The following is a 27,732-nucleotide window of genomic DNA, read 5'->3' as shown; positions in this document are numbered from 1 at the left end:
TAACAAGTTGAGGGACATTTGGTGTACTTTTTCCCCCGTCTTGAGCCCACCTACCAAAGGATGGTGTGTGATGTTGACGGCCCATGTAAGACACGAAAGGCTTTTATTTGCGTTCTTTGGGCCGTGGGCTGATCAGTCGATCAACTGGGTCACGAGCCCAACTCACAAACTTTTATCAGACGAGGCACCTGGCCTGGCCGTACACCGAAATCCCCAACCACCGCCACCAATTGGACCTCGCCGGAACGCGGGGCCACCTGCTTTGCCGGCCGGCGACGCCTCCGAACCGAAGATGTGCAGCGGCGGAGTCCGGAGGCGGCAGCGTCTGCACAAGGGCGGGAGGTGTCTCTCCCGGCCATCCTTGTGCATGGTGCACCCCCTGCCTGAAGGCTGTAGCGCATGCCGCCCTGGAGGGCCTGCGCCGCCGCCACCGGTTGCGGCGAGGCTTCAGCCCCTCGCCGTCCTTCTCCCCCACCTCGTAGTACCCTGCGAACTCTCAGTCCCATTCCCACCTCCCTCAGGCCTGCGCATCCCAATCCGTGATAACCTCCACCACTTGGATGGAGCATGAGGGGGTGGAGAGGAAGCACAAGATGGTATCCAAGGTTCCAGATATTGCACATTCCAAGCATATATTACAGTAGGCGATGAATGGATCGCTACTAGGATGCCCCAGGAAGAGCATGCCCGTCGTCCATCTGCTTCGTCATCGCGCTCTCCTTCCACCACACCACGAGGCCACCAGGTGTTCGAGGGAATGTGCCACCGGCCCACCTCACAGGTTAGTGCAAAGAGCACGTTGCTTTTAGAGTTATAGATGTCGCCACTGGCCCACGATTTTGATAATCACATATAGTACAAAATTATGCAAAGCAGAAGGCTGCATTCTTATCAACGGAAAATGGATTTAAGCTCTCACTAATTACGAGTACACACATACGCATATATCATGTCCTTAGGTGGATAAACACCATACACATAGTGTATACTAACAATCATCGATGTTTGCGAATCCATCGTTCTATGTGGCACAATGATTGGAACCAGACTGCCAATATGAAGCCCACTGTGAACCCCAGGCCAGACAAGATGAACAAAAGGATCACGCCAAGTCTGTCCTGCCAGAAACTGTTGGTATCTGAAGGAGCTGATGCACTTGGAGATGTTGAGCATGGAGTATCACATTGTTTAGAGAGTGGCCTTCCACAGAGGTTGACATTACCTTCAAAGTAGCTGTTGCTAAATGACCCGAACTGGTTACCCTGTGGTATTCTTCCGGTCAAGTTGTTGTACGAAAGATTCAACCAAGCAAGAGAAGTTAGAGAAGCTAACTCAGGAGGGATTTCCCCTGAGAGTTTGTTCCAAGAGAGATCCAATGACTCCAGCTGAGTCAGAGAATTAAGCTGCGATGGAATGTGTCCCGTGAAGGCATTGTGTGACAGGTTAAGTCCACATAGTGAAACAAGCTTCCCCAATGACTTTGGAATAGGACCACCAAATGAGTTATCTGAGAGATCAATTACTTTGAAGGTGGTTAGGATTTTAGTGAACATAAGAGTGCCCCCTTTGTAATTGACAACCGTAATATCCTGATAGAGCAATGCTATTTTTGTGTTTGTGGTATGCTCTAATATTTGTCCCTCATCGTTGTCATTTTCCATCGTTGATTGAAAATGCTCAAACCATTCTGGATTTATGTTGCCAGAGAAATGGTTGGAGGCCAAATCAATTATTTGCAACCTTTTGAAGTGATTACAATTTTGGTGACAACCTTTAAGACCCCTTATTGTGCCAATGAGTTTATTGGATCTTAAGACAAGGACCCGAAGATTTTGAAGGATACCCAACCAAAATGGAAATGAATCAGCAATCTGATTATTTCCAGCATCCAGGAGGTCCAAATATTGGCAGTATGATAGTGATCTAGGCAGTTTACCTTCAATTTGGTTTCCATTCACATCTATTGACTGAAGATTGCACCGCTCTCTACTGTTTTCTGGCAGCACCCCATTGAGTTGGTTGTCTCTCAACTTCAATACAATTAAGTTAACACTTTCCATAAGACATTGTGGTACTGATCCCCTAAAGCTGTTGCCAGATATGTCTACGATAACGAGTTTGCTTGCATTACAAATCGAAAATGGTATATGGCCACTTAGTTTATTCTTGGAGAAATTAATATAAGTGGCGTTTTTGAGATATATGCCAAAGTTAGGCACAATGGAAGAGAAATAGTTGTTTGAGTAGTCCAGCGCGACCTCACTGGATTTGGTCACCGGTATTGGTATGCTTCCTTGAAGTCTATTGAAACTGAGATCAAGATATGTTAAATAGGTCACATTAACAAGAGAAGGAGATTGTTCCAAAGTAGTAAACATGTTGCACGAGAGGTTCAAACTATTAAGGTGGCCCTTCCAATTCTCCCATATCCAATTTGGTATAGCCCCCGTTATTTGATTACTCGAAAGGTCAAGAAGGGAAACCGCATCAAGATATTTTAATGTGCCTGGAATTTTTGTAAGGTTGCAAGATGACAGGTATAAGTACTTGATGTTAGGAAGATAAGGAGGTACTGTTTCACCTTCATCATCTATGAGTGATATCAAATTGTTTGACAGGCTTAGGATAAATAGATTCTTCTGCTTCCAGACAGAGCTAAGTTCAACTGTGCCTGTGAATTTATTTGATTCAAGAATGAGATAATTAAGATTTGTAAGATGGAAAAGTGATTTGGGTATCGGGCCTGATAGTTGATTGTTGGCTAAGTCAATACATAACAGAGATGAAGTTAAAGGGGAAGGAATTTCTTCTAGTGAACCAGAAAGCTGGTTTTCTTGAAGGTAAACATTTTCCAGCCTCGGAAGAGCGAACAACGATTGTGGAATTTTCCCTGCATGCAAGTGCAGTATACTAGTCAAAAAGTTCAAAGATGAATGTTCACTGAACTGACAGTCTAGCACCTTAGGACGCACTTGAACCAAGACAGCTCATTCGTCCGAGTTAACCAAACTAAGCTGATTTTCCGTAATATTGCACATGGTTAAATTAACATTTATTTAAAATACTGTATTTGATAAAAAGAAGCATTGCTTTTGGTTCTATATATATAATTGTTTGCAAGAGATACTAAAACATTTTTATAAAATTCTACCAACAAAGTTCGATTTAGTTACTTGGAAGGCACTAATAAAGATTTAACCATGATCACTACTACAAAATCGATTTTTGCATGTGATCAAAATCAGTTTTCGCAAGCGGCCTGCCTGAACCTAGGTATCTACGAAAATCAACATTTTCCCATGCATGTTGAGTAACCGCATGCAAAATCATGATTTTCACGCGGTCACCTATGCCAACCGCCTGCGAAAATAATTTTGGAGAAAACAAATAAAAGTTCCAAAAAAACAAATTCGGCCAAAACTCTAGCTTCCCATCCTCGTCGTCCGCCGCCCGCCATCGTCGTCGCCCCTCCCGAGGCCTAGGGCGGCGCCACCCGATCAGCTGCCCTCGAGGTCGTTGCCGTATTTGCTGTCGCCGGCACTGTCGTCACGCGCGTCAACATCGCTCCCGAGTGAGCCTACCGCCGCCTCCGTCTTAGTCACCGAAGAAGAGAAGGAGGGAGGGAATGGGAAAGAGATGAGGAGAGGGAGTGGGAGAGGAGTGATGGAAGGTGGAGCCAAGGAGAGGAGAAGAGAAAAAAAGTAGTGTGCGTGAGTGGAGAGGAGGAGAAAATATGTGAAAAAATGTAGTGCTGTGACGCGTGTGGCCCACTTGCTCTCCATGTTGCTCACTTGTGAAAATCTATTTTCATAGGAGATCCCTTAAGGTGCATCATTGCAGGCAGGCCTCTTAAGGGTCATCTATAAAAATAGATTTTTACATGCGACCCTTCAACCGTCCTCAAAGGAGCAATTTTTGCAAAAGTAGTTATGGTCCACCTACAACTTGGAGGGGCTCTCGTCCAAAAATCAATTTTAAAGGAGCAATTTTTGCGGGCAAAAGTAGTTATGGTCCACCTACAACTTGGAGGGGCTCTCGTCCAAAAATCAATTTTGCAGTAGTGGATGTGTCACATCAACGTTCGTAAAAAAGTTGGTAATGAATTGTTCATACGTTTAGCTTTTCCCTTTTTTATAATAAAACCATGGACCAATAAACATCTACTCCCTCCGTCCCATAATATAAGAGATTTTGAGTTCTCTTTGACCATTCATCTTATTCAAAAAAATTTATGCAAATATAAAAAACGAAAAGTTGTACTTAAAGTACTTTGAATAATAAAGTAAATCAAAAAAAATAAATAATAATTCCAAATTTTTTTGAATAAGACGTGTGGTCAAACAATGCAAACAAAAACTCAAAATCTCTTATATTATGAGACGGAGGGAGTATCTATTAACTTATAAAATAAATACAAAAGAAGCCTCCATATTTGCTCTCATGGTTTAGAAATTCTCATATTAATCGAAGAAATAGGAAAAAAAACATAGTCCATATAGGAATAAAATTAAAAAATAGCTGAAATTCGGAATTAAAAATAAGGAATGTAGGAGGGGAAGACTAGAGTCCATAACTAATGGAAATTCAGAATTAAAAAAATAAGAAAAAAAATAAAAGTAGAGGTTACAATTCATATAGAAATACAATTTAGAAATAACAAAAATTCGAAATAAAAAAATTCACTCTCATGGCCTAAAAATTCTTATATTAATAGGAGAGAAAGAAATAGACATAGTTCATATATAAATATAATTTAAAAATAGCTGAAATTCGGAATTAGAAATAAGGAATATAAGAAGAGAAGACTTGAGTCCATACCAGTATACAATAGAATTAATGGAAATTCGGAATTAAAAAATAAGAAAAATAAAAGTAGAGGTTGGAGTTCATATAGAAAATACAATTTAGAAATAACAAAAAATCGAAATTTTAACAAAGGAATATTGGAAGAAGAATATATAGTACATATAGAAATACAATTTTAAAATAATTAAAATTCAGAATAAAAAAAGAAATATTGAAAGATAAGTGTAGAGTATATAGAAATACAATTTAGAAATAATAGAAATTAGGAATTAAAATAAGGAATATTGGAAGAAGAGTATAGAGTCCATATAGGAATTTAGAATTAATTAAAATTCGGAATAAAAATAATAAAATTAAAAGTAGAGTTTAGAGTAATTATAGAAATACAATTTACAAATAAATAAAATTAGAAATTAGAAAATAAAAATTGGAACAATAGTCTAGAGTTCATATAGAAATATAATTCAGAAGCAACTGAAATTCGAAATTAAAAAATAAATAATATTGAAAGATGAGTTTAGAGTCTATATAGAAATTCAATTAGAAATAATGAAAAGTTCATTTTTTTTTAAAAAAAGCAATATTATAATAAGAGTCTAGAGTCCATATAGAAACACAATTTATAAATAACTGAAATTCGGAATTGAAAAGTAGGAAATATTGGAAGAGGGGTCTAGACTCTAGAGTTCATATAGGAGTATAATTTAGAAATAACTGAAAATTTGAATTTTTCTTTTTGCGGAGAACTGAAAATTTGAATTTAAAATAAAAAAAGGAAGAAAATTTATAAATTATAGAAATTCATAATTAAAAAATAAAGAATGTTGGAAGAGGAGTCTAGAGTCCATATAGCAATATAATTTAGAAATAACTAAAATTCAGTATTAAAAAATAATTAATACGTATCACATATATACAACATAATATGAATATTGCACATCGATAGTTTGTTCAAGTTAGTAAAAAAATTAAATTATGTTGTTATTTATGATATTTTAATAATAAAATAAGAATATATATATATATATATATATATATATATATATATATATATATATATATATATATATATATATATATATATATATATATAAGGGAACACGTAAGAATGTTACGCAATTTGCGCGGGCCACCATGCTAGTTGTTATAATATAATATGGACCCGTTCCGATCAAGCCGTGTGGATCATTCTCTTTTTCTCTCCAATTAACATGGTAACTTCTAGGCTCTCAAAACAAACATGTTACTCCTTTTAGCGTTCTATTATAATATTATATAGTAGCAATAGATTTCTAAGCTCCTAGATTAGTTGTAGATAGGAAAATGTTGTATGTTTTTGAAAATAGACGCCATTGATTTACTGTAGGTGCATGTTAATATCTAGATGCGAGCCACAAGTATCAAACAGAACGAGGAACTTGCTCCACCACTACCATTCTATTTTGTTTTCACGTTCCAAATAAAAATACAGAAATATATATATTACTACTTAAGCTTTTGAGTGTTCGACAGCACTTGGTGGCATTTTGAATAAATTTATTTTATGATGATATTTTAAATTGCATATGTATGAAGGAAGAAGTAGCCGTGGTATAAAGACTTACCGTTGAGTTGGGGATTAGATGTGATCCGCAGACTTTCCAGTTGGGTCAGATTCCCTATTGTTGAGGGTATCGACCCAGAGAAGCCACAACTATCCATCTCTAAATTTGCCAACTTCGTAAAATTACCGATCCACGGTGGTATTTGCTGTCCAAAGAACTCGCACCCTCTAAAGTCCAAGGTCTCCAATTTTGCAAGATTGCCAATCTGATATGGTATTATTGACCCAGAGAAATTGCAGTCCCAGATCCACAAAAACTTCAAATTCGTCAAATTGCCTATCCAGGAGGGTGCCGATTCAGAGAAATCGTACGATACAAGCTCCAAAGCAGTCAGCTGCTTAAGGTTGCCTACCCAAGATAATACCGCCTTCTCCAAGCCTGATTCCGATCCTTGCAATTCCAGTTTTGTCAATGAAGGAAGCTTATCTAATAAAGAGGGCAGCTCCTTGGAAGTTCGTGCCGTGCTCATACCCAAACGCTTCAAGGACTTGAGATTGGCAAATGAGGACGATATGTGATAAGATAAATTGGTTGCTGCTAGACCTAGTGTTTCTAGATTATTTCCATCAGGGAATTCTGGTAGGTTAATAGAAAGATTGGGGTTATGAGACAAATCAAGCGTTCTCAAACTTTTTAGGTGGAAGATTTTTGTTGGGAACTGCCCTTCAAAAGAATTGCCTGCAATTTCAAGAATGCTCAAAGAAGATAATTCAGCAAAGAACTCAGGAACTTTGCTGGGGAGTCCAAAATTGTATCCAAGGTTGATCACCTTTAAGGAACGAAGCCTTGAGAAGGAAGAGTGAATAGGACCAGCTATACGGCACGCAAACAAGCTAAGAATCTCGAGTTGAGGAATGTTGTCTGCTAAAACAACTGACCAAGTTGATCCGAAAATTTCTATCTCATCAAGATGGAGCTCCCTCAGGTTGCTCATGTTTGCCATGACGGTTTGGAAACTTGGTTCATCGAAATACAACCCATCATTACTAGAAAAGTCAAGAGTGACAAGTTTCATGAGGCAAGCAAGTCCAATGGGGATCTGACCATAAAAGTTGCTGTGGGAGAAGTTGAGGTGGATCATATCTGTGAGCCTCTCAAACCCAGATACTGGGAGTTCGGCTCTCCAAAAGTAATTGGAAGCAAGGTTAAGGTTTCTAAGAGAGGTGAGGTTAAAGAGTGCAGCATCGAGACGATTGCTCATCAAGTTCAACCCACTGAGGTCAAGGGAAATGACCCTGCCGGAGGCCATACCACAGGTGATGCCCTCCCAGTGGCAGCAGTCTGATCCAGCTCGCCATGATGATAAGTTTGCATTATTGATGAAGGAATTTTTGAGCAGTAGGAGGGAAGAAGCTTGATCTGGGAGACAAGGGACGGTTGTGTCATTGTTGGCTGCAGTATGTATGGAGTAACAACAAATGAGGAGAATGAGAATGGGAGTGGGGAGGCGTTGCTTGGTGGATATCATCATTTTGCTGTTGTCTTGGGTTGATGCTCCAAGTGCAGTGCACATGTATATATGCTTGCTCGGTACACATATAAAAGCTCCAGGAGCGTACATAAATTTGCACCATTCCTGCATGCCCATTCATATCCTGTTACCAGTGTTGTTTTCGTCGGTCCATGCCAGCCTGTTGCCTTGATATGGCCAGCATTTTTCCACCTGCCTTATTCTGTTATATATTATGAACACAGGAAATTGTACACAGACTGATGACAACAGGAAATTGTACACAGACTGATGACTGATCAGTGATCACAGAAGCAGCAAGTTTCATTGTCTTGGACAGTTGGACTAATTCAGAGAACAACTCAGGTTAGTAGTCTCACGAGTCATGATCAGGGTTCACTTTCTCGTTTTCGGCTTTTGTATCGGGCAGTGCCGATATAACGAAATTTCTGAAATTTCCAAAATTTAGAACAAAATTTAGTCAAATTTGAACAAATATTACCAAAATTCATGAAAAATCAAAATAAATTGAAAATTTCGGCTGAAATAATATCGTATCGGAGGGGCCTTCGAAATGACCGAAATTTCAGTCTGAAATGTCAAACCCTGATCATGTGGAATTGTGGAGCAATTTTAGAGAAAGTGGCACAAAATTAAAAAAAAAATCGCGATCCGGGTGGCGGTGATATTATCAAAGGAGTAATTTTAGAGAATTAGAATGGTAAAAGAACAAAAGGAAGTAAGAGCAAGTACAGTAGCAGGCTATAAACCAGATATAAATATATTTTAAGGAGATAAAAGAGAAGAGAGAAGAGCAGCTGTAGCTCGCTGTAGCATGGACTCAAAGACACAGTGTGTGTATGACAGATGGGACCAGGTATTAATAGTGTAGTATGTAACTATTGTATGAATTGGCTATTAAATTGGCTATAGATGATTTGAAGCTAGTAGTTGGCTATACTATTAAACTTGCTCTAAGACGTGGTACATTATCAAATTTGTCTATATCTTCCTCCCAATTCGACGGCAACACGTACGAATTGAAGACGTGAGACAGCGGATCGGAGGCAGTAGCGGCTGAAAACGGACGGGCTCTGAGCCCGGTCTGGCATCTCCGCATCTGCTTCGAAGGTAGTGCGCCGCGGGCGTCATACTCTCGAGATCTCTCTCCCGCCTACACACCCTCTGCCCAACGCGCGTGCCGTCCTGGAGTTGCCACGCCGCCGCCGCTAGCTGCCGAGAGATTTCCACCCCTCGTAATCACCACCTCTTGGACCTCGCCGGAATGGGTAGGGGTGAGGATGAGGCGGAGACGAAGCAGAGGATGATGGCATCCAGGGTTGCAGATATTGAGATCTTGCAGTCGGCACTCAATGGGGTCACCATGGGGATGTCCCAGAAAGAGCGTGTCCGACTGTCCGTCGGTCTGCTCGTTGCCTCGTCGTCGCGCTCTTCTTCCATCACCACCACCAGGGCACCAGGTGTTCGAGGAAATGTGCCAGCGCACAGGTTAGTGCAAAGAGAGCACATCATATCATATCATATCATATAAAATCCAATAAAGCTAACGTCGGTACTGTACACTGTAGATCCGGCCGCGCGGCCACGTCGCCCCGAAATCAGCCGCGTCCGATCTCCTGTTCAGCCATGTGTTTGCATCGTATCGGGCCAGGTCAATTGAGCCCACCACCCAGGCTCACGACAGGCAGAAGAGAAAAAAAAGGGGCGCCCGTGAACCAGCCGATTCCCATTCTCTCCACCGCGTCGTCGCCTCCGACGGCGCCGCCGTTCCCCTTTCATCTCGACCTCGGGCAAGCAGCTGGCATCGCTCGCCGTCGTCGCTTCCAGGCGAGGCCATCGGCGGCCGCCGTCGCTTCTTCCCGGAGACCGCCGCCGTCTCCCCACACCTGCGCGGCACCCCGTCTTGCCCTCTCCCTCTAGGGTTTTCTTGGGCGTCGAATCGCTGTAAGCCCCTCGATAACTTCTCTGGTTGTTTTGCTTGGAGCTCCAGCTCAGGGAGCACGGCTTTGATTTGGGGATCGTGCCTCTCCTGCCTCTCTGGTGTGGAGCTATCGGTGTCGCGTTGTTTTCTCTTAAGCTAGGGTTAGTGCTTAGTACTGTAGGTGGGAAAGCAATTTCTTTTTTGGAGGGATGAACTCCTGTCTTCTTCTCTAGATGGTAGCTTTGATTGGCTGTGCCATGGAATTGCCTACAATGCTTGATAGTTTTGGTATCCCCTGTGTACAAAAATTATGCGTAATAAAATAGTTTGGAAATTTATTCACTGAACCGTTCGCTGAGATATTTTTGCCCTGCTGCCGTATTTGATAGGTAGATGCAATATTTAGCATGATCTACTGGCTTTGTCCTGGTTGTAATCACTCACTTAATTGCTTTGCGAGTTCTGTTATAGGATGGAATCTGTTGCTTTTTGTGCTTTAGTTGATTGGTCTTAGTAAAGCTTATTTCCATTCTTAATAGTTGAAGCTATATATTCCATTGTATGCATGGGATGGTGCTGCTTGCAGTTAATAATGCCCGATGCGGTGTTGTGTGATTCCAGAAATACCAAATGTCTAAGCTTTATCTACACATGTAGTGATATTTTTTGTGTTTTATATACAGAAAAGCTTCAATTAAAGATGGCTTATATGTAACAACATGAGCAGTTTGCCAGCATCAGATCGGCTTTGCATCCTTTCTTCTTGAGTCCCGGCGTCACATCGGGTTTGCATTCTTAAACATTTCATCTCGATTATTTGTTTTTCTTCACCCATTATATTTGCTCATAGTTTATCGCTTTCCTTTCATTTCTTTTTCACCGACCAGAACAGATCGGGCCTCTTTTCACTAAATTGGGGAAAAATCAACAGAGTGTTGTTCTTGGCTTCTTGAAAATGCTATCGGCTCCACCTAGAGTGCACACCCGGTACTGTTGCTTACTTACTCCATATATATAGACCATTGCGCATATTTGCCTTTCCTGGCAATCTTTTCCTGCTCTCTCTCTCTCTCTCTCTCTCTCTCTCTCTCTCTCTACTTTGGTCACGGCAAGCTATTGTTAAGAATGCCTTCAGATACTATTAGGTTCAACCAGGGGAGATACTATTGTCTAATTTATATATAGGCCAGTCATGGTCTATAATTTTTATGTCAACCTCCTGTGTTGTTTTGTATCAAATTTGCTTATCGATGATTTATCGTTACCATATATCATTGCCTATTGTTGCGTTGATTAATATGTACCTCTTGATGGTAGATCGTGCTTGCTCCTATTATTACCATGGGTGATTCTTTTCTCAGCTTATATGTATATGTTTTTGTATTCTCGTGTAATATTCTAGCTCTTAAAGTAGCTTTGTATAGAGGGTTACATATGTTGAGTTATCTTCTCATTATTTATATTTCCTTTTATCAGTTCGTTGGTTCTCACTACTACCCAGTTTGTTACCTTACACAGTGTTATACCCCATGCCAACATGCAATAGATTCTTTGTTAGTTCCCACTTAATTTCAGCTCTAAAACTTTCAGATTATGTCTATGCCTGATGGAAAATCTCCGGTTTGTGCACGCCTTAAGCGTAAGCGACCAATATTAGAGACTAATGATGGTGAGCTACATGAATCGCTATCAAACGATGCCGATGACTTCCCCACAGCCTTCAATTTCAGATCTAACCGGCCTGTTCAACGCCGTTTGTGTACTCAGCTTGCTGGTATATATGGCCACCATGGTGCTTAATCTTTTAAAACACCTCTGTGTGCTTGCTGCTCATTCTTATATCTTAATAAAAATATTACATTCACAAATAATGTTCTCCATCTGCCTTCACAGTGCACCCATGCAATGTAGCTAATGCTATTCTCTTACTTATAGAGACTAATGATGGTGAGTTACATGGATCACCATCAAACCACGCGGATGACTTCCCCACAGCCTTCAATTTCAGATCTAACCGGCCTGTTCGACGCCGTTCGTATACTCAACTTGCAGGTATGGCCACCATTGTGCTCAATTTTTTTTTTAAATTCTTATATTACATTCACAAATAATGTGCTCCATTTGCCTCCACAATGCGTCCATGCAATGTGCCTAATGCTATTCTCTTACTTATTCCTCAGATTTTCCTCGCCCAGATTCCGCCATGGCTTCTCAATCACGTAAAAAACGTAAAGCATATATGTCAGAGCGTTCTAGGGTATTGCGACGACGGTTGGCACATTCATCATCTTCCATATATGATAAAGGTGTCTATACTGTGTCTCAAATTTACAGTTCCTTTTCTTTTGCATATTATGTGCCTAATATCCTAATATTGCCTTCCGCGGATGCATCGTCTTCTCATACCACTATCCCTACAAATGGTCATTCCCGTAAGTCCATCGCTAACATATATTTTCCCTGTTTGTTCTAAGCCATATGTATTCGAACACATTTTGTTTCTTGCAATTGAGAAGGCATACACGATACATACTAATTTGTGTTGATTCTCGCAGACGATTCGTATGTGATGCTCAATCATGATGTTATCTCGACTGTTCGATCATGACTGCTCATCAAACTGCTCGATTGTAAATGTTCAATCTCGATGAAAAAACTGGTCTCGATGTATACACTCTTGCCTCAATAGATTTGTACATTTTACACTAGAATGAGAACTCGAGCTCACATTTCCCCCTTTTTATTGTCAGGCTCTGTTTTCTCACCATTAAACCTTGGTCCACCAAGTCACACATGTTGTTATTGTGGCGCATTATTTTGGTATGAGAAGCGCATCGACCGACGGCGTCACACAACAAGACCGTTATACAACAAGTGCTGCAAAGGAGGAAGTGTTATCTTGCCTTCCTACAAGCCACCTCCAGAGCCTTTGCATAGTCTGCTAACTGCGGTGGATAGAGCTAAATCAGCTCATTTCTTTGAGAATATAAGGTACTACAACTCTATGTTTGCTTTTACATCAATGGGGGTGAATGTGATTGATTCTATCAATGATGGTCGTGGTCCATATACATTCAAGATAAGTGGCCAGCTCTGCCATCGTATTGGGTCGCTCCTACCAAAAAGGGATAAACGACCAGAATATGCTCAGCTGTACATATTTGACACTCAAAATGAGCTTATGAATAGATTGCGTGTTGGCACCTACAAAAATAGAGCCTTCCAACCTAACGAAGAAATTGTAGCTGCTCTCATGCAAATGTTTGATGCCCATAACCCAATTATCAAGTTATTTAGGGTTGCCCGTGATAGGCTTTCTAGGGCAGGTGCACCCGATGACCACTATTTTATAAGATTGTTTGGATCTCCTGACAAGCATGGCGATATATTTAATGCTCCAGTAGCATCAGAGGTTGTTGGATTAGTTGTTGGTGACTTAGGTACAAGTGATATTGGACGTGACCTGATGGTAGAAGACAAAGCTGGCAATCTAAGGAAAGTTAAAGAAGATCATTGCAAATTTATGGCGATGCAGTACCCAATTTTATTTCCTTATGGAGAAGATGGGTATCATCAAAACATTGCATATAGACAGTGTCGAAGATCAGCAGGGATTAAACGTAAGCGTGTCACAGAGGTAGAATATTATGCCTATAGGCTTCATGATAGAGGTGATGATTTCAACACCCCAACGCGTTGCAAAAGAGGTACACAAGCCTATGTTATTGACGCATATTGTTGCATGGAAGAATCTCGGTTGAGTCACTTTAGGACTAAATCATTTCAACAGAAATATAGAACTTCTCCTCTCAAAGAAATTCATGATACAATACATAGAGGCATTATAGAAGGGTCTGAAGCAGGCCAAAGAATTATACTACCTTCTTCCTATGTTGGAGGGCCACGCTATCTATACCAAAACTACCTTGATTGTGTTGCTCTTTGTCGAAAGTATGGTTGTCCTGATTTGTTTATCACTTTCACATCGAACCCTTTATAGACAAAAATTACTCAGGCTTTGGCTCTAATTCCTGGGCAACATTCATCGAACAGCCTGATATTGTTGATCGTGTGTTTCATATGAAGCTGCATCTCTTCATCGATGATATCACAAAGAATGAATTTTTTGGTCCAATTACTGCAGGTTTGATACATTACTTTAATTCTAGACATACTCCTTTTATTTACCTTTCCATTTATTTTAAATATGTTTTTCACTTTATTTACTTATGATGTTTTGCAGTTGTATACATTATCGAATTTTAGAAACGTGGTCTTCCACATGTCCATATTATTTTATGGCTAAAAAAAACTGGTGCATTGACTGCTGATGAGGTTGATAAGTTCATATCAGCACAATTACCTGATCCTTCTGTCGATCCAATTGGTTTTGATGCTGTATCTGCATTTATGATTCATGGTCCTTGTGGTGAGGGACATCCATCATGTGCTTGCATGGTTAACGGCGAATGCTCTAAGAACTATCCAAAAGAATATTGTGAGAAGACAACAATCTTACAAAATGGACATGTTAGATATGCTCGACCAAAGAATAGAATATCTACCAAAAAGAATGGTGTTGCTGTTGATAATGCATTTGTTGTCCTGCATAATGTGGATTTATGTGTGAAGTACCAAGCACACATAAATGTAGAGAGAGTTAGCCGTGATGGGATGGAAAAATATTTATTCAAGTATTTTACCAAAGGTTTTGATTGTTCAAAGGTTGGTCTCCAACGTAAAAGAGCATCCGGTGAATCATCTACCTGTACCAAAGGTGTTAATGAGATCCAAGACTACCTAGAGTGCAGATGTATAGCTCCCAATGATGCAGCTTGGCGCTTGCTCCAGTTTGAAATTCACCACACTAACCCTTCTGTTGAGCGTCTTCCTGTCCATCTACCACTCGGAAACAGTGTAGTATACAATGAGGATGACAGCCTAGAACAAGTATTGCAGAACCCATGGAATCAAATTACAAAGCTCACTGCCTGGTTTGAAGCTAACAAGACCTATCCTGAGGCGGTGTGCTACACATATGCAGAGTTCCCAGAGCACTTCACTTGGCATGCTGATGGAAAGTATTGGGATTATCGACGTGGTACTGGTAACGTGGGAAGACTAGCCAATGTAGGCCCTAACCAGGGGGATTCCTACTATCTTCGTATGTTGCTGCATATAGTGAAGGGGGCAAGGTCGTACTCAGAGATCAGAACAATTGAAGGCCAACAGTATCCAACATTCCAGGCTGCTTGCCAGGCTCCTGGTCTCCTAGGTGATGATCGTGAGTGGTTGTCAGCTATAGTTGATGCAGCGCATTGGGCTCTTCCATACCAGCTCCATGAGTTGTTTGTCACACTTCTCCTCTTTTGCAATGTTACAGATCCATTGGCTTTATTTGAAGAACATTTTTCTAGAATGGGTGAGGACTACATGCATCGCATTGGGCATAGTATGACAGACCATTCTACACCTTTTACACAACATGTTAGATCATTTGTTCTTGCTGAAATTGACAAGTTGCTTAGAAACTCTGGATATAGCTTACCACACTTTAACTTGCCTGAGCCCATTCTTACCAGTGCATGTGCAGTTGGCAATAGACTTTTAACAGATGAACAAGCTTATGATATTGATAGGATATCAGTAGAAGCAGCTGAACAACTCGATCAATTGAATCTGAATCAAAAACATGTTTATGATGTTGTCCTTCAATCAGTCAACAATTGCATTGGTCACACATTCTTTGTGCATGGCTATGGTGGTACCGGGAAGACATTTCTTTGGAATGCTTTGCTTAATGCTGTTAGAACTCAAGGAAAAATTGCTTTGACTGTTGCATCATCTGGCATTGCTGCACTTCTTCTGCCAGGTGGTCACACACCGCATTCCCGCTTCAAAATACCATTAGATATACAAGAACATTCACTCTGTGCTATCAAAAAAAAAATACTCATCTAGCCCAATTGATACAACAAACATCTTTAGTTATATGGGATGAGGCACCTGTCAATCATAGACATTGTTTTAAAGCTCTGGATAGAACACTAAGGGATATCCTATCCCCAAATGATCCATCCCTAGCTAAGAAGCAATTTGGAGGCCTCACAGTTGTTTTCGGAGGGGATTTTAGGCAAACACTTCCAGTACTGCCTCATGCAAAGAAATATGAGATCTTAAGTGCATCTATTACCCGCTCTTATTTGTGGTCCCACTGCATTATTCTGCATCTAACTGAGAATATGAGGCTTCAATCACCGTTGTTGTCTGATACTCAGCGAGATCACCTTAAAGAATTCTCAAAATGGCTTCTTCATATTGGAGAAGGAACATTGCCTGATAACTCTCCTACTGATAGACATGATACATGTTACATCAAAATTCCAGGATACTTGCTTTTGCCACCTGAATCAAGAAATATTTCATCACTGGTATCTTTTGTGTACAATGAATCAAGCATTTCAGATATGGTTGCTTATTTCTGTGAGCGAGCAATCCTTGCCCCAACTAATGACATAGCTGCAGAAATCAACTCCCACATGATATCTCAGTTGCCAACAGAACAAATGTCATATTATAGCTCAGACATCATAGATGATAGCACAGCTAATCGTGCTACACTTGAGGCCCTTTATCCAGTGGAGTTCCTCAACACAATACGAATGAGCGGCTTGCCAGATCATTGCTTGCAATTAAAAGTAGGGGTTCCTATAATGTTGCTCCGCAATTTGACCCCATCAAAGGGCCTTTGCAATGGAACAAGACTCATAGTAACTCAGCTGACTCACCGTATAATAGAAGGAGAAATAATCACAGGAAAAGCTAAAGGATGTAAGGCATATATACCAAGGATAGTAACTACATCTACCGACAAAAGGTGGCCCTTTAAGATTAAGCGTCGCCAATTTCCAATTCGAGTTTCATATGCAATGACTATAAATAAGAGACAAGGGCAGACACTTAGTAGGGTTGGAGTTTATCTACCTAGCCCGGTTTTTTCACACGGTCAGCTCTATGTTGCTTTCTCACGAGTGACATCCCCAGATGGTTTGCGTGTTCTGATAGATAACAACCCTCCTGAACATGCAGAAAGCACTCAAAATGTTGTCTACAAAGAAATTTTCGATGATCTTACCTAAATATGGTTTTACATGTAAGCTGAGCTCATAAGTACTATGTTTATGTAGTCTAATATTTTTTCCCCTTATCAAAATTGAATAAACATATTGTTTTCTATTTTTTTCAGGCTTCTACTAACTGCAAGCATTTCCCTTTTGGTTTCATGTACAACTACTGCCCACTGTTTACTGAATGACTTTCTTCCTCAGTTAATGATGCTTTTATTGGTGGGCCAATCTTTTCATGTTTGAGATGTCTTTCCATCATCCTGCATATTATTTTTATTCGTTCCCTTTGTTGTACTATAGTTACAGAATCATGTGAAAGTTAATATTGTCATATTTTGCAGATTCACTGCTTATTCAGACTCCATGCAGTCCAACCTATGAAATGTGCCTGATTTCCCTGTTTTGTGTACAACAATAGAAGTACACCCTTTTTTCCTCTTGACGTTGGGAAACGACAGCGTTTTGGCTCAATCATTCACTTTCCTTCTCTCTAGGTGAGTATTAAAGGTGCACATGAACTAGATATATAATTATTGGTCTTTCTTCAACTGCCATCCATAGAAAAGTTCTATTAGTTTCTCTGTTATTTTTTATCCAGATATACCTAAAATTTGTATTTATCTCTATGGTGCTGAGAATTGATATGTATGATTTTGCATTCTTAGAGAACTAATCAATTAACAACGTCCGTTCTTTTCAATGTCCATAACCACAGTTACAAAAAAAAACCCGTCTATTTTCACTATATGTGATCGCACTGTACAAGGCCTACATTTGCCTATATGTTTTCTTCTTTCCTGATCATCCATGGTATTTTTTTTTTCATGCAACATTCATTATTATACATCAATTTGTAGATCTCCATTCTATCTAATTACCCTTCTTCAATGTTACTTACAAATGTGCTTTCCAGTCGGAATACCTTTTCCTTCCAATGTATATCATCGTAGCAATGTATCAGTATATTCCAGTTTAGTCATATAATTAAACATTACTGCTAATCCATATGAGTGGTTACCCTTGCCCTTATGTCTATATCCAACTTACCTTCATATCAGACCCAGCTAAATTATTTCTTCTCTCTTCACAGGGTGCATCTTGAACTACTAGAATATTTACCGTGTGATGTGCCTCATTTTGTGCGCGCACGTGTGGATCATAACATGATATTGCTATATATATGCATGACTGATACGTCTATGTGCTTTGCCCGTGTATACTTGGCTTCGATAGTTTCTCAGACCTATGAATATGTTCTTTAAATATTGTTATACCATTCTACAGTCAATCTGTTAATCAGTTCTTATATGTTATTCGAACCCCACCTCTACAATCGTATATTAGTAAATGTTTGTCCTCAATTGTTGTAATGAAATATGTATATCCATCTTATATGACAGTATGGAATAACTGCAAAATCATGGAATAGCCTGAGTTCCAATTACGCCCGCGGCAACGCCGCGGGGTCCCTACTAGTTTCTTATATAGTTATAGATGGCGCCACGCCGCCACTAGCCCACTATTTTGATAATCACACATACAAAATTATGCGAAACAGAAAGCTGCATTATTATCAACAGATAACGGATTTCACCTAACACTAATTACGAGTACACACATACACACATATCATGTCCTTAGGTGAATAAACACCATATTGTGTACTAACAATCATCGATGCTTGTGAGTCCATCGTTCTATGTGGAAGAATGATTGGAACCAGACTGCCAATATGAAGCCCACTGTGAACCCCAAGCCAGAAAAGATGAACAAAAGGATCACGCCAAGTCTGTCCTGCCAGAAACTGCTGGTTTCTGAAGTAGCTGATGCATTTCGAGATGTTGAGCCTGGAGTATCACATTGTTTAGAGAGCGGCTTTCCACAGAGGTTGGCATTACCTTCAAACGAGCTGTTGGTGAATGACCCGAACTGGTTGCTCTGTGGTATTCTTCCGGTCAAGTTGTTGTGCGAAAGATTCAACCAAGCAAGAGAAGTTAGAGAGGCTAACTCAGGAGGGATTTCCCCTGACAGCTTGTTCCAAGAGAGATCCAATGACTCCAGCTGAGTCAGAGAATTAAGCTGTGATGGAACGTGTCCCGTGAAGGCATTGTGTGACAGGTTAAGTCCACGTAGTGAAACTAGCTTCCCCAATGACTTTGGAATAGGACCACCAAATGAGTTATCATCTGAGAGATCTATTAATTTGAAGGTGGTTAGGATTTTAGTGAACGTAAGCATGCCCCCTTTGTAACTGACAGTCGTAATATCTTGATATGGCCCTTTTACATTGATGTTTATACCATACTGTAATATTCCTCCCTCATCATTGTCATTTTCCATCATTGATTGCAACTGTTCAAACCATTCTGGGTGTATGTTGCCAGAGAAATGGTTGGAGGCTAGATCTATTATTTGCAACCTTGTGAACTGATCGCTGTTTTGGTAACCACCTTTAATACCCCATATTGTTCCAATGAGTTTGTTGGATCTTAAGACAAGGACTCGAAGATTTGGAAGTGTACCCAACCAAAATGGAAAAGAATCAACAATCTGATTATTACCAACATCAAGGAGCTCCAAATGTTGGCAGTATGATAGTGATATAGGTAGTTTACCTTCAATTTGGTTTCCATTCACATCTATTGACTGAAGATTGCACCCCTCTCTACTGTTTTCTGGCAGCACCCCATTGAATTGGTTGTCTCTCAACTTCAATACACGTAAGTTAACACTTTCTGTAAGACATGCTGGTACTGATCCACTATAGTTGTTGCCAGATAAGTCCATGACGATGACTTTGCTTGCTTTACAAATTGAAGATGGTACGTGGCCACTTAATTTATTATTGGAGATATCAATATAGCTGGCATTTTCAAGATATATGCCAAAGTTAGGTACTATTGAAGAGAAATGGTTGTTTGAGTAGTCCAATGCGACCTTACTGGATGTGGTTACTGGTATTGGTATGCTTCCTTGAAGTCTATTGAAACTGAGGTCAAGATAAGTTAAATAGGTCATATTGACAAGAGAAGGAGACTGCTCCACATTAGTAAACATGTTGTGCGAGAGGATCAGAGTATTGAGCTGGTCCGTTCGATTCTCCCATATCCAACTTGGTATTGCCCCGGTAATTTGGTTACTTGAAAGGTCAAGGTCCGAAATCGCATCAAGATATCTTAGTGTGCCTGGAATTTTTGTAAGTTTGCAAGATGCCAGGTATAAGGATGTAATGCTTGGAAGAGAAGGGGACACTGTTTCACCTTCATCATCTATGAGTGATATCAAATTGTTTGACAGGCTTAGGAAATCAAGATTCTTCAGATTCCAGACAGAGCTAAGTTCAACCGAGCCTATGAATTTATTCCATTCAAGATTGAGATAATTAAGATTTGTAAGCTGGAAAATTGATTTGGGTATCAGGCCCGACAGTTGATTGTAGCTTAAGTCAATTGATGACAAAGATGAAGTTAAAGGGGAAGGGATGTCTTCTAGAGAACCAGATAACTGGTTTGCCCGAACATCAACATATTCCAGCCCCGGAAGAGTGAACAACAATTGTGGAATTTTTCCTGCATGCAAGGGCAAACATTCATCAAAACTAATTTAAATTTTCAGATGAACTTTCACCGAACTGGCACCTTCTAAACTACTCCCTCCGTTTCACAATGTAAAGTCATTCTAGCATTTCTTTATTTTAATGTAGCACATTACATCGTGAAACGGAGGGAGTAGTTTAGAAGATGCCAGTTCGGTAAAAGTTCATCTGAAAATAACACTATAACCAAGACAGTTCATTCTTTTGAGTTCACCGAACTAAGGCAGATTTTCCATGTAATATTGCACGGGCTAGATTAAAATTTATTTTAAAATATTTATACACTCAACCATTTTTTTATAGATACAATTGTATTTTATATAGCGCAATGCTAGCTACATCCACTAAAACATCTTAAAATAAAGGGTTAATTGGATCTATGCCACTGGAAATATGCCCATTCGAAAAAATGCCACTACTATTCAGCATATTGGCTATGTACCACTGAAAATTGGAGAAATTGAAACCGTGCCACTCCATCACATTTTCCGTCAAAAATCCCCATTACCCCACAACTGCACATGGGCCCCACCTCCCTCCCCTCTCTTCTCTTTCCCCTTCCTCTCTCTCCACCACCGTAGATGTGGTAGGAGGTGTCGTCGCTATCGTCTCATCGATCTCGCGGCGATGGGTGACGTGGCCACGTCGGTGGCGGCGACGCGAGTGGTGAGGCCGACGAGCCCATCGTGCCCGCCCAAGGCGATTCGCAGCACCAAGCCACGGGGCTCAATGAGGAGACCGTCGTGGCACCATTCATCGAGCGCCTCGTCTCGGAGCCGACCGGCCGGGCTGCGCCTGTGTCGTCGTCATCCGCTCCCCCGACGAGGTCCCTGGCCACCGCCCCCGTGCCGGTCGCCACCCCGCCCACTGCCGCGTCGCCGCCCTCAACCCTTGCCGCCGCCGCCACCGATCTCCTCCCGACGCGCTCGCTTCCATCTCCTTCCCCCGTGCCGCTCATCCCGTCGTGCTTCGCACTCGGCTCCCCAACCGTCGATTCCCTTCAGCCGTTGCCCTCCCGGGCTCGCCGGCGTCCATGGTGGAGAAGCTCCCCGGCGGCGAGGGTGCCGCGTCCGCCGGCGGGGACGACGAGGAACGAACGAGTCGCGGCGGCTACTGGCGAGGAGCAGCTTGAGATGGAGAGGGGGGATCGCTGGCTAGCTGCAGCGGCAAGGACCAGCGAGTCCGAGGTGGAGGGCTCGCCGGCGTCCATGGCGGAGAAGCAAAGAAAGGAAGAGGGAGATAGATGACGAAGGTTAACAGAAAACTGGACGGGAGTGGCATGGTTCCAATTTCCCCAAATTTCAGTGGCACGTAGCCGATATGATGAACAGTAGTGGCTTTTTTTGAATTGGCATATTTGCAGTGGCATGGATCCAATTAACCCTAAAATAAATCTTAGAGTAAATTGCATCATTAGTACCCAAACTTGAAGAGTGGGTGTGATTTAATGCAGCAACTTGCGAATTGACTAAATGGGATTACTCGTGGGTATCCTTTTTTATAAAATGGGGAGTGATGACAGTTTTTTTTTTCCATGTCAACAGTCCAACCAGGAGGAGTACTACACGAGTCCATTATTTCGAGCGTTTTGAGTGTTTTGGTTACTCTAAAGGTCAGGTTCCAAAATTGCATCAAGATATAGATACCTTAATGCATGCAATTTTGTAAGGCTGCAAGATGCCAGGCACAAGTAGTCCCCATTAGAGTCTATGAGTGATATCAATTCTCTTCCCTTTCACCTTTATCATATATGAGTGATATCAATTTATTTGACAGTCGTAGGTAAGAGATTCTCTTGATCCTCCAGATAGAGCTAAGTTCCATTGTGGCTGTCAACTTATTTGACTCAAGGCTGAGATAGTTACGATATGTAAGCTGGAAAAATGATTTGGTTCTCGGGTCTGTCAGTTGACTATAATTTAACAGGATACCCTGCAAAGGTGAAGTTGAAGGGGAAGCAATGTCTTCCAGAGAACAAAAAAAGTTGATTTGCACTAAGGTCAATGTGTTTCAATCCAGCAAGAGTGAACAACGATTGTGGAATTTTTCCTGCATGCAAGGGTATAGTACTAGTCGAAAAGATGTTTTAGCTCCAAGAGACCATAAGTCGGCACGCACATGATAGATTGAAATTTGTTCAGAAGTGCGAAAATAGACGCCATCAATTTACTGTAGATGTAAGGTGTGGTATCAGCATTGGAGCGACAATTTTGTATAAAAATAATGCCAGCATGGCAAAATATAAGGTTTTGTATTTTTGATATGCTTGCAATCTATACCTGGTGTAGAAGTCGCCTGTCCTATCATTTACGTACTGCCTTTAAGGCCCTCTAGCCTCTAGGAGATATGGCACGTAAATAGGGCTCATGTATGTATATCACTAAGATAAGATATATATTTTTAAGATAATAGATAACAATTTGATCTCTATATTCACGAGCGGATGTACATAACCATAATGTAAGATATTTATATATGATAATACGTGGAGACATATATTTGTGAGTTATTTTATGGATGTATTTAACTGAAATTGCATATATGCATCAAGTAAGAAAAGCAGTCGTGGTATATTGTCTTACCGTTCAGCTGGTTATTATAACTGATAGTCAAATATTCGAGTTGGGTCAGATTCCCTATTGTTGAGGGTATCGGCCCAGAGAAGCCACAACTGTTCATTTGTAAATTCCTCAACTTTGTAAAGTTGCTGATCCACGACGGTATTTTCTGCCCAGGTAAGTCGCAATCCTCGAACCTCAAGCTTGTCAAATTTGCGAGATTACCAATCTGATGAGGTATAGTTGTAGACAATTTGCAGTCCAACATCTCCAAAGTTGCCAAACTCATCAAATTGCCTATCCAGGAGGGTGTTGACTGAGAAAAGTCATACCAGCCAAGAGTCAAATCTGTCAGTTGCTTAAGGTTGCCTACCCAAGACAATACGGCCGGTTTCTCCAAGCTCCATTCCGGTCCCCACATTTCCAGTTCTTTCAATGAAGGAAGCTCACCTATTAGAGAGGGAAGAAGCTCCTTGGAGGTTCCTGTTGTGCTAATAGCCAAACTCTTCAGAGACTTGAGATTGGCAAATGAGGACGGTGTATGATAAGGTAAATTTGTCCATGTTAGAGATAACGTTTCTAGATTATTTCCATCTAGGAATTCTGGTAGGTTAATAGAAAGATCTCTGTTCATAGACAAATCAAGCGTTCTCAAACTTTTTAGCTGGAAGATTTTTGTTGGAAACTGCCCTTCAAAAGAATTGCCCGAAATGTCAAGAATGCTCAAAGAAGATAATTCTGCAAAGAACTCTGGAACTTTACCGGTGAGTTCCCAATTGTTGCGGAGGTCAATCATCTTTAATGAACGAAGCCTTGAGAAGGAAGAGTGAATAGAACCAGATATACCGCACTGACATAAGGTAAGAATCTCTAGCTGAGGAGTGTTGTCTGCTAGAATAACTGACCAAGTTGATCGGCCGCTTAAAATGTTCACATTATCAAGACGGAGCTCCCTTAGATTGCTTAGATTTGCCATGACAGTTTGAAAGCTTGGCTCATTAAAATATAACCTATAATTACCGGAAAAATCAAGAGTGACAAGTTTCTTGAGGGAAGCAATTCCAATGGGGATTTGACCAGAAAAGCTGCTATAAGAGAAATTGAGGTGGATCATATTTGTGAGCTGCTCAAACCCAGATGCTGGGAGAGGGACTTCCCCAAAATCATTGTAAGCAAGGTTAAGGTTTCTAAGAGAGGTGAGGTTAAAGAGTGCAGGATCGAGACGAAAGCTCAACAAGTTGAACTCACTTAGGTCAAGGGAAATGACCTTGCCGGAGGCCATGTCACAGGTGACACCCTCCCAGTGGCAGCAGTCCGATCCAGCTCGCCATGATGGCAGCAGGTTTGTACCGATGAAGGAAGCTTTAAACCGTAGTAAGGAAGAAGCTTGATCTGGGCGGCAATGGACGGCTGTGTCATGCTGGGCTGCAGTACCACTATGAATGGAGTAAGAGCACAAGAGGAGCATGAGGATGTTGATGCGTTGCTTGGGTGAAATCATTTTCCCCTACTGGCTTGCGTCCTTCTATCGCTCTAGTGTCTCTATCTATATATAGAAAAAGAAAACATCTATCCCTCCGTCCTAAAATATAAGAATCTATAATCGGATGAGATATTTCATGATATACTGTCTTCTAGATTCGCATTATTATAAAATGTTTCATCTAATTCTAGATTCTTATATTTTGGGACAGAGTAGATAGTTCAGACTCATAATTATTCACTATTCAGCTGCCGCTCATTGTGCGCATGCCACTTCGTGTTTGGCCGTCTCACGTACGCCCTTTTTGTTACGGAAATGCGGGAGGACATGATTGACATTGGTGACTTATAAACACTGCACACCGTGTAAAATGCACACACCAATCGGCAACAATCACGACTGCGGACTGTACGTACGTGGTTCTTGTAACCTAGTTCATTTCTGTTTTGCTGTCTCAATTTAGTCGTAGATTGGTAAAAATAAATCAATGTTTTTACTGAAGTTGCTAATAATACTACGTGCCTCCTGGTTATCAGTTTGTGATAATACAAAGACCCCCGCTTTGCATGCTACTCCCTTTGTCAAAAAAAAAAAAAAAAAGACAAACCGTGAGTTTGTCTTTTTTTTTTCAACGGAGGGAGTAAGAGCATCTTCAAGGGACTCTCCAAGTTAAAATTTGGTCATTTTAGCAAAAAAAATTTCACTCCAACAGCCTCTCTACTAGAATGGCTAAGCCAAATGACTGGCCAAACTTCTCTCCTCAATGGCCAAATTTAGCCAGTCCAAATTGCATGGCTATTCGTGGGCCCCACGTTAGATATGCTTCTCTCTCCCCACTAGGCCACTACCTGTGGACCTGCCCGAGCGGCTCCCATGCCATCTGTGCAGCTATCGCCGGCGACGGCTGCAGCGAAGCAAATGCGGGCCTCTGCTGCTGGAAGACCACAAGAGGAAGGAGGCGACGGCGGCGGCCGTGTGCGAGGGGATTGGCGGCGGCAGCGACCGTGTGCGAGGAGAGCGGCGGGCCGGTGGCGGCGGCGACCGTGTGCGAGGGGAGTGGCGGCGGTGGCCGTGTGCGACTACCGCCACCATCCGCTCCGGCAATGAGCGATGACGACGACACGCGGAGGAAGCCCGCGGCAACAAACCTCCTTCCTGAGCTGGCCGTCGGACGGCGGTGGCAGCGGCGAGGTGCACGCGGGGACACGGATGGCGGCGGGGAGCGCGAAGGGGCCCGGGACCACCGTCGCCGCCGGGGTGGCGCGCCAGGGAAGACGAGCGAAGGGCTGGTAGGCGGAGGCGGTGCGGCCACGGCGGCGGAGCCATCTGCGGACGCCGTCGACGACCCCTCCCCCGACCATGGTGCTGCTCCGGCGACGCCAAGCGATATTGCCGAGGCAGCAGCGGCTGCTCGTCCCGCGGGGTTTTGTACACCCATCCGCTCCCGGCTCTGCTGGCCCCGCCTCGCGTGCCCGCCGTCCGTCGTCGCCTTGCGTGCCCACGCCACACGAATCGCCGTCGCCTCGCGCACCCGCCGTCCACCGTCGCCGCATCAGAGGACAAATCATCACTAGCTCAGTTAAATTCATTCGTGCCTCACTGTTAATTAGCTCATCATCTAGCTACAAATCGATCGAGCTTAATCATATATATACTTATATAGTTCATCCCCACTAAATGTAGTTAATGCTATTTCTCTCTTCTCTCATAAAGCCACATCATCTCAATTATTTTTAGTCTTTGGATAATAGATCTATGGTACAAATAGTCTCTTCTTTCTTCTCTCATAAAACCATACAATCTCAATTGTTTTTTAGTTTAAATTTCATAAGTATCAATTACATAAAATATATTCACCTTGCATTATATTTGCAATCATGGGTTAATTATATAAAACATAGGAAGTCATTTTATTTTGGTTTACAAAATATAATATAGCTTATTTGTATATGATATACAACTTAATTTCCCGCAACAACGTGGCGGGGTATTCATCTAGTTCCTATTATTTTGCTAGCTCGATCGATCGATCGATCTGTTGAGTGATCTCTTCGATCGCCAGAGCTTGGAATCAATCGAGAGATCTATCAGAGTGTACGTACTTGAGAGAGCTAGCAGGAGATCGTCGGCGATGGTGAACACGGTGATGGCAGCGGCGGCAGCGAAGGGTGGCAGTGGGCTGCTGCTGGCGTCGTTGAACCTCATCAGCATCGTGTGCACATCATCTCACCTCCTCCGACTCCCTCGCCTCGTCCGCCGCCCTCGGAGAGGTCGATGAAGGTGGACCCCGTGTCGGACGAGCAGCAGGACGCGGCGTCATCCGCGGCCACTGCGGATGATGACGACGGGCAGGAGGTGGCCAGCGCGGGCGTCGGCAAGCACGGGTACCCTCTCCGTGAAGAAGGCTCGGGGATGCCCCAACAGGAGAAGAAGAGGGGGAGAAAGAAGAGGAAGAAGAAGGCAGTAGAGGCTGACAAATTGGGTCTCAATGTCATGGGGGCTGCTAGCTGGCGCGTGCGCGCCAGCAGCGAGCACCTCCTTAACTACTCTATAGTATTAGTCAACACACACTTGACACTAATAACGAGTAATTAGGGAAGATTCTCAAGATTTTTTTTTCTTTTTTGGAGATTTTTTTACTAACAGATTAAAAAATTTTAAGTCAGATTTGAAAACTTTTGTTTTAAGATTTAAATTTTAAAGTCAAATTTTGAAAACTTTTCACTCGGATTTGAAAACTTTTAACTCAGATTCGAAAACTTTCAAGTCCAGATTCAAAAGTTTTGAAAAATTTCAACTTGAGATTTGAAAACTTTCAACTCAAATTTGAAAACTTTCAACTCGAGATTCGAAAACTTTCAGGTCCAGATTTGAAAATTTTGAAAACTTTCAACTTGAGATTTGAAAATTTTCAACTCAAGATTTAAAAACTTTCAACTCGATTCAAAAACTTTCAAGTCTGATTTGAAAATTTTGAAAACTTTCAACTCGAGATTTGAAAATTTTCATGTCCAAATTTAAAATTTTAAAATTAAGATTTAAATATTACTAGTAAACTAATCACTAGTAAAAATAGAAAACTAATCTATCCGTACGGCAGGAATAACAATTAGCGAAAAAAAAGAAAAAGAAAGAAACGGCGGTGTAAAATAAAGAGAAAAAAAAGA

General features: G+C 41.5%; 3 protein-coding genes and 2 pseudogenes across 11 annotated transcripts; 2 read left to right on the top strand and 3 right to left on the bottom strand.

The window, feature by feature from the left end:
• Positions 1 to 162: 162 nt before the first annotated feature.
• On the bottom strand, positions 163 to 886 carry LOC127785904 (uncharacterized; annotated as a pseudogene).
• On the top strand, positions 217 to 18,370 carry LOC127772754 (uncharacterized). Of its 9 annotated transcripts, none has more exons than XM_052298758.1 (13): positions 9,565 to 9,825; positions 10,486 to 10,587; positions 10,695 to 10,789; positions 11,393 to 11,576; positions 11,738 to 11,854; positions 11,983 to 12,234; positions 12,358 to 12,469; positions 12,553 to 12,793; positions 13,856 to 13,946; positions 14,046 to 16,955; positions 17,049 to 17,148; positions 17,271 to 17,423; positions 18,020 to 18,370. In XM_052298758.1, the coding sequence occupies exon 10, from the start codon at positions 14,213 to 14,215 to the stop codon at positions 15,761 to 15,763; it is 1,551 nt and encodes a 516-aa protein (XP_052154718.1). In that variant the 5' UTR covers positions 9,565 to 9,825; positions 10,486 to 10,587; positions 10,695 to 10,789; positions 11,393 to 11,576; positions 11,738 to 11,854; positions 11,983 to 12,234; positions 12,358 to 12,469; positions 12,553 to 12,793; positions 13,856 to 13,946; positions 14,046 to 14,212; the 3' UTR covers positions 15,764 to 16,955; positions 17,049 to 17,148; positions 17,271 to 17,423; positions 18,020 to 18,370. The 9 variants fall into 9 exon arrangements, with proteins under 9 accessions (XP_052154694.1, XP_052154718.1, XP_052154710.1 ...); XM_052298750.1 differs by having other exon boundaries at positions 13,818 to 13,946; XM_052298734.1 differs by lacking the exon at positions 9,565 to 9,825 and adding an exon at positions 217 to 781 and having other exon boundaries at positions 12,553 to 13,946.
• On the bottom strand, positions 5,937 to 8,098 carry LOC127772744 (receptor-like protein 7). Its single transcript, XM_052298710.1, has one exon. The coding sequence runs from the start codon at positions 7,996 to 7,998 to the stop codon at positions 6,361 to 6,363; it is 1,638 nt and encodes a 545-aa protein (XP_052154670.1). The 5' UTR covers positions 7,999 to 8,098; the 3' UTR covers positions 5,937 to 6,360.
• A 230-nt stretch (positions 18,371 to 18,600) lies between the features above and the next one.
• LOC127772735 (receptor like protein 28-like) lies at positions 18,601 to 26,784 on the bottom strand. Its single transcript, XM_052298698.1, has 2 exons — positions 26,668 to 26,784; positions 18,601 to 20,498 (listed from the first exon to the last, which is right to left on the bottom strand). Exons 1-2 carry the CDS (start codon positions 26,774 to 26,776, stop codon positions 18,601 to 18,603), a joined length of 2,007 nt encoding a protein of 668 aa, XP_052154658.1. The 5' UTR covers positions 26,777 to 26,784.
• On the top strand, positions 21,120 to 21,839 carry LOC127772838 (uncharacterized; annotated as a pseudogene).
• Positions 26,785 to 27,732: the final 948 nt, after the last annotated feature.

The sequence above is a fragment of the Oryza glaberrima genome, chromosome 1 (assembly GCF_000147395.1).
Source record: "Oryza glaberrima chromosome 1, OglaRS2, whole genome shotgun sequence".
NCBI lineage: Eukaryota > Viridiplantae > Streptophyta > Magnoliopsida > Poales > Poaceae > Oryza > Oryza glaberrima.
This window is presented reverse-complemented; position numbering and strand designations above follow the sequence as displayed.

Coding starts and splice junctions, on each gene's coding strand:
- LOC127772744 (XM_052298710.1), bottom strand. CDS start 7,998: ATGGGCATGCAGGAATGGTGCAAATTTATGTACGCTCCTGGAGCTTTT.
- LOC127772754 (XM_052298734.1), top strand. CDS start 14,213: ATGATTCATGGTCCTTGTGGTGAGGGACATCCATCATGTGCTTGCATG.
- LOC127772735 (XM_052298698.1), bottom strand. CDS start 26,776: ATGCTGATGAGGTTCAACGACGCCAGCAGCAGCCCACTGCCACCCTTC. Junction 20,499..26,667: donor TCTCCTGCTAGCTCTCTCAA/GTACGTACACTC, acceptor CCTTGCATGCAG/GAAAAATTCCACAATTGTTG.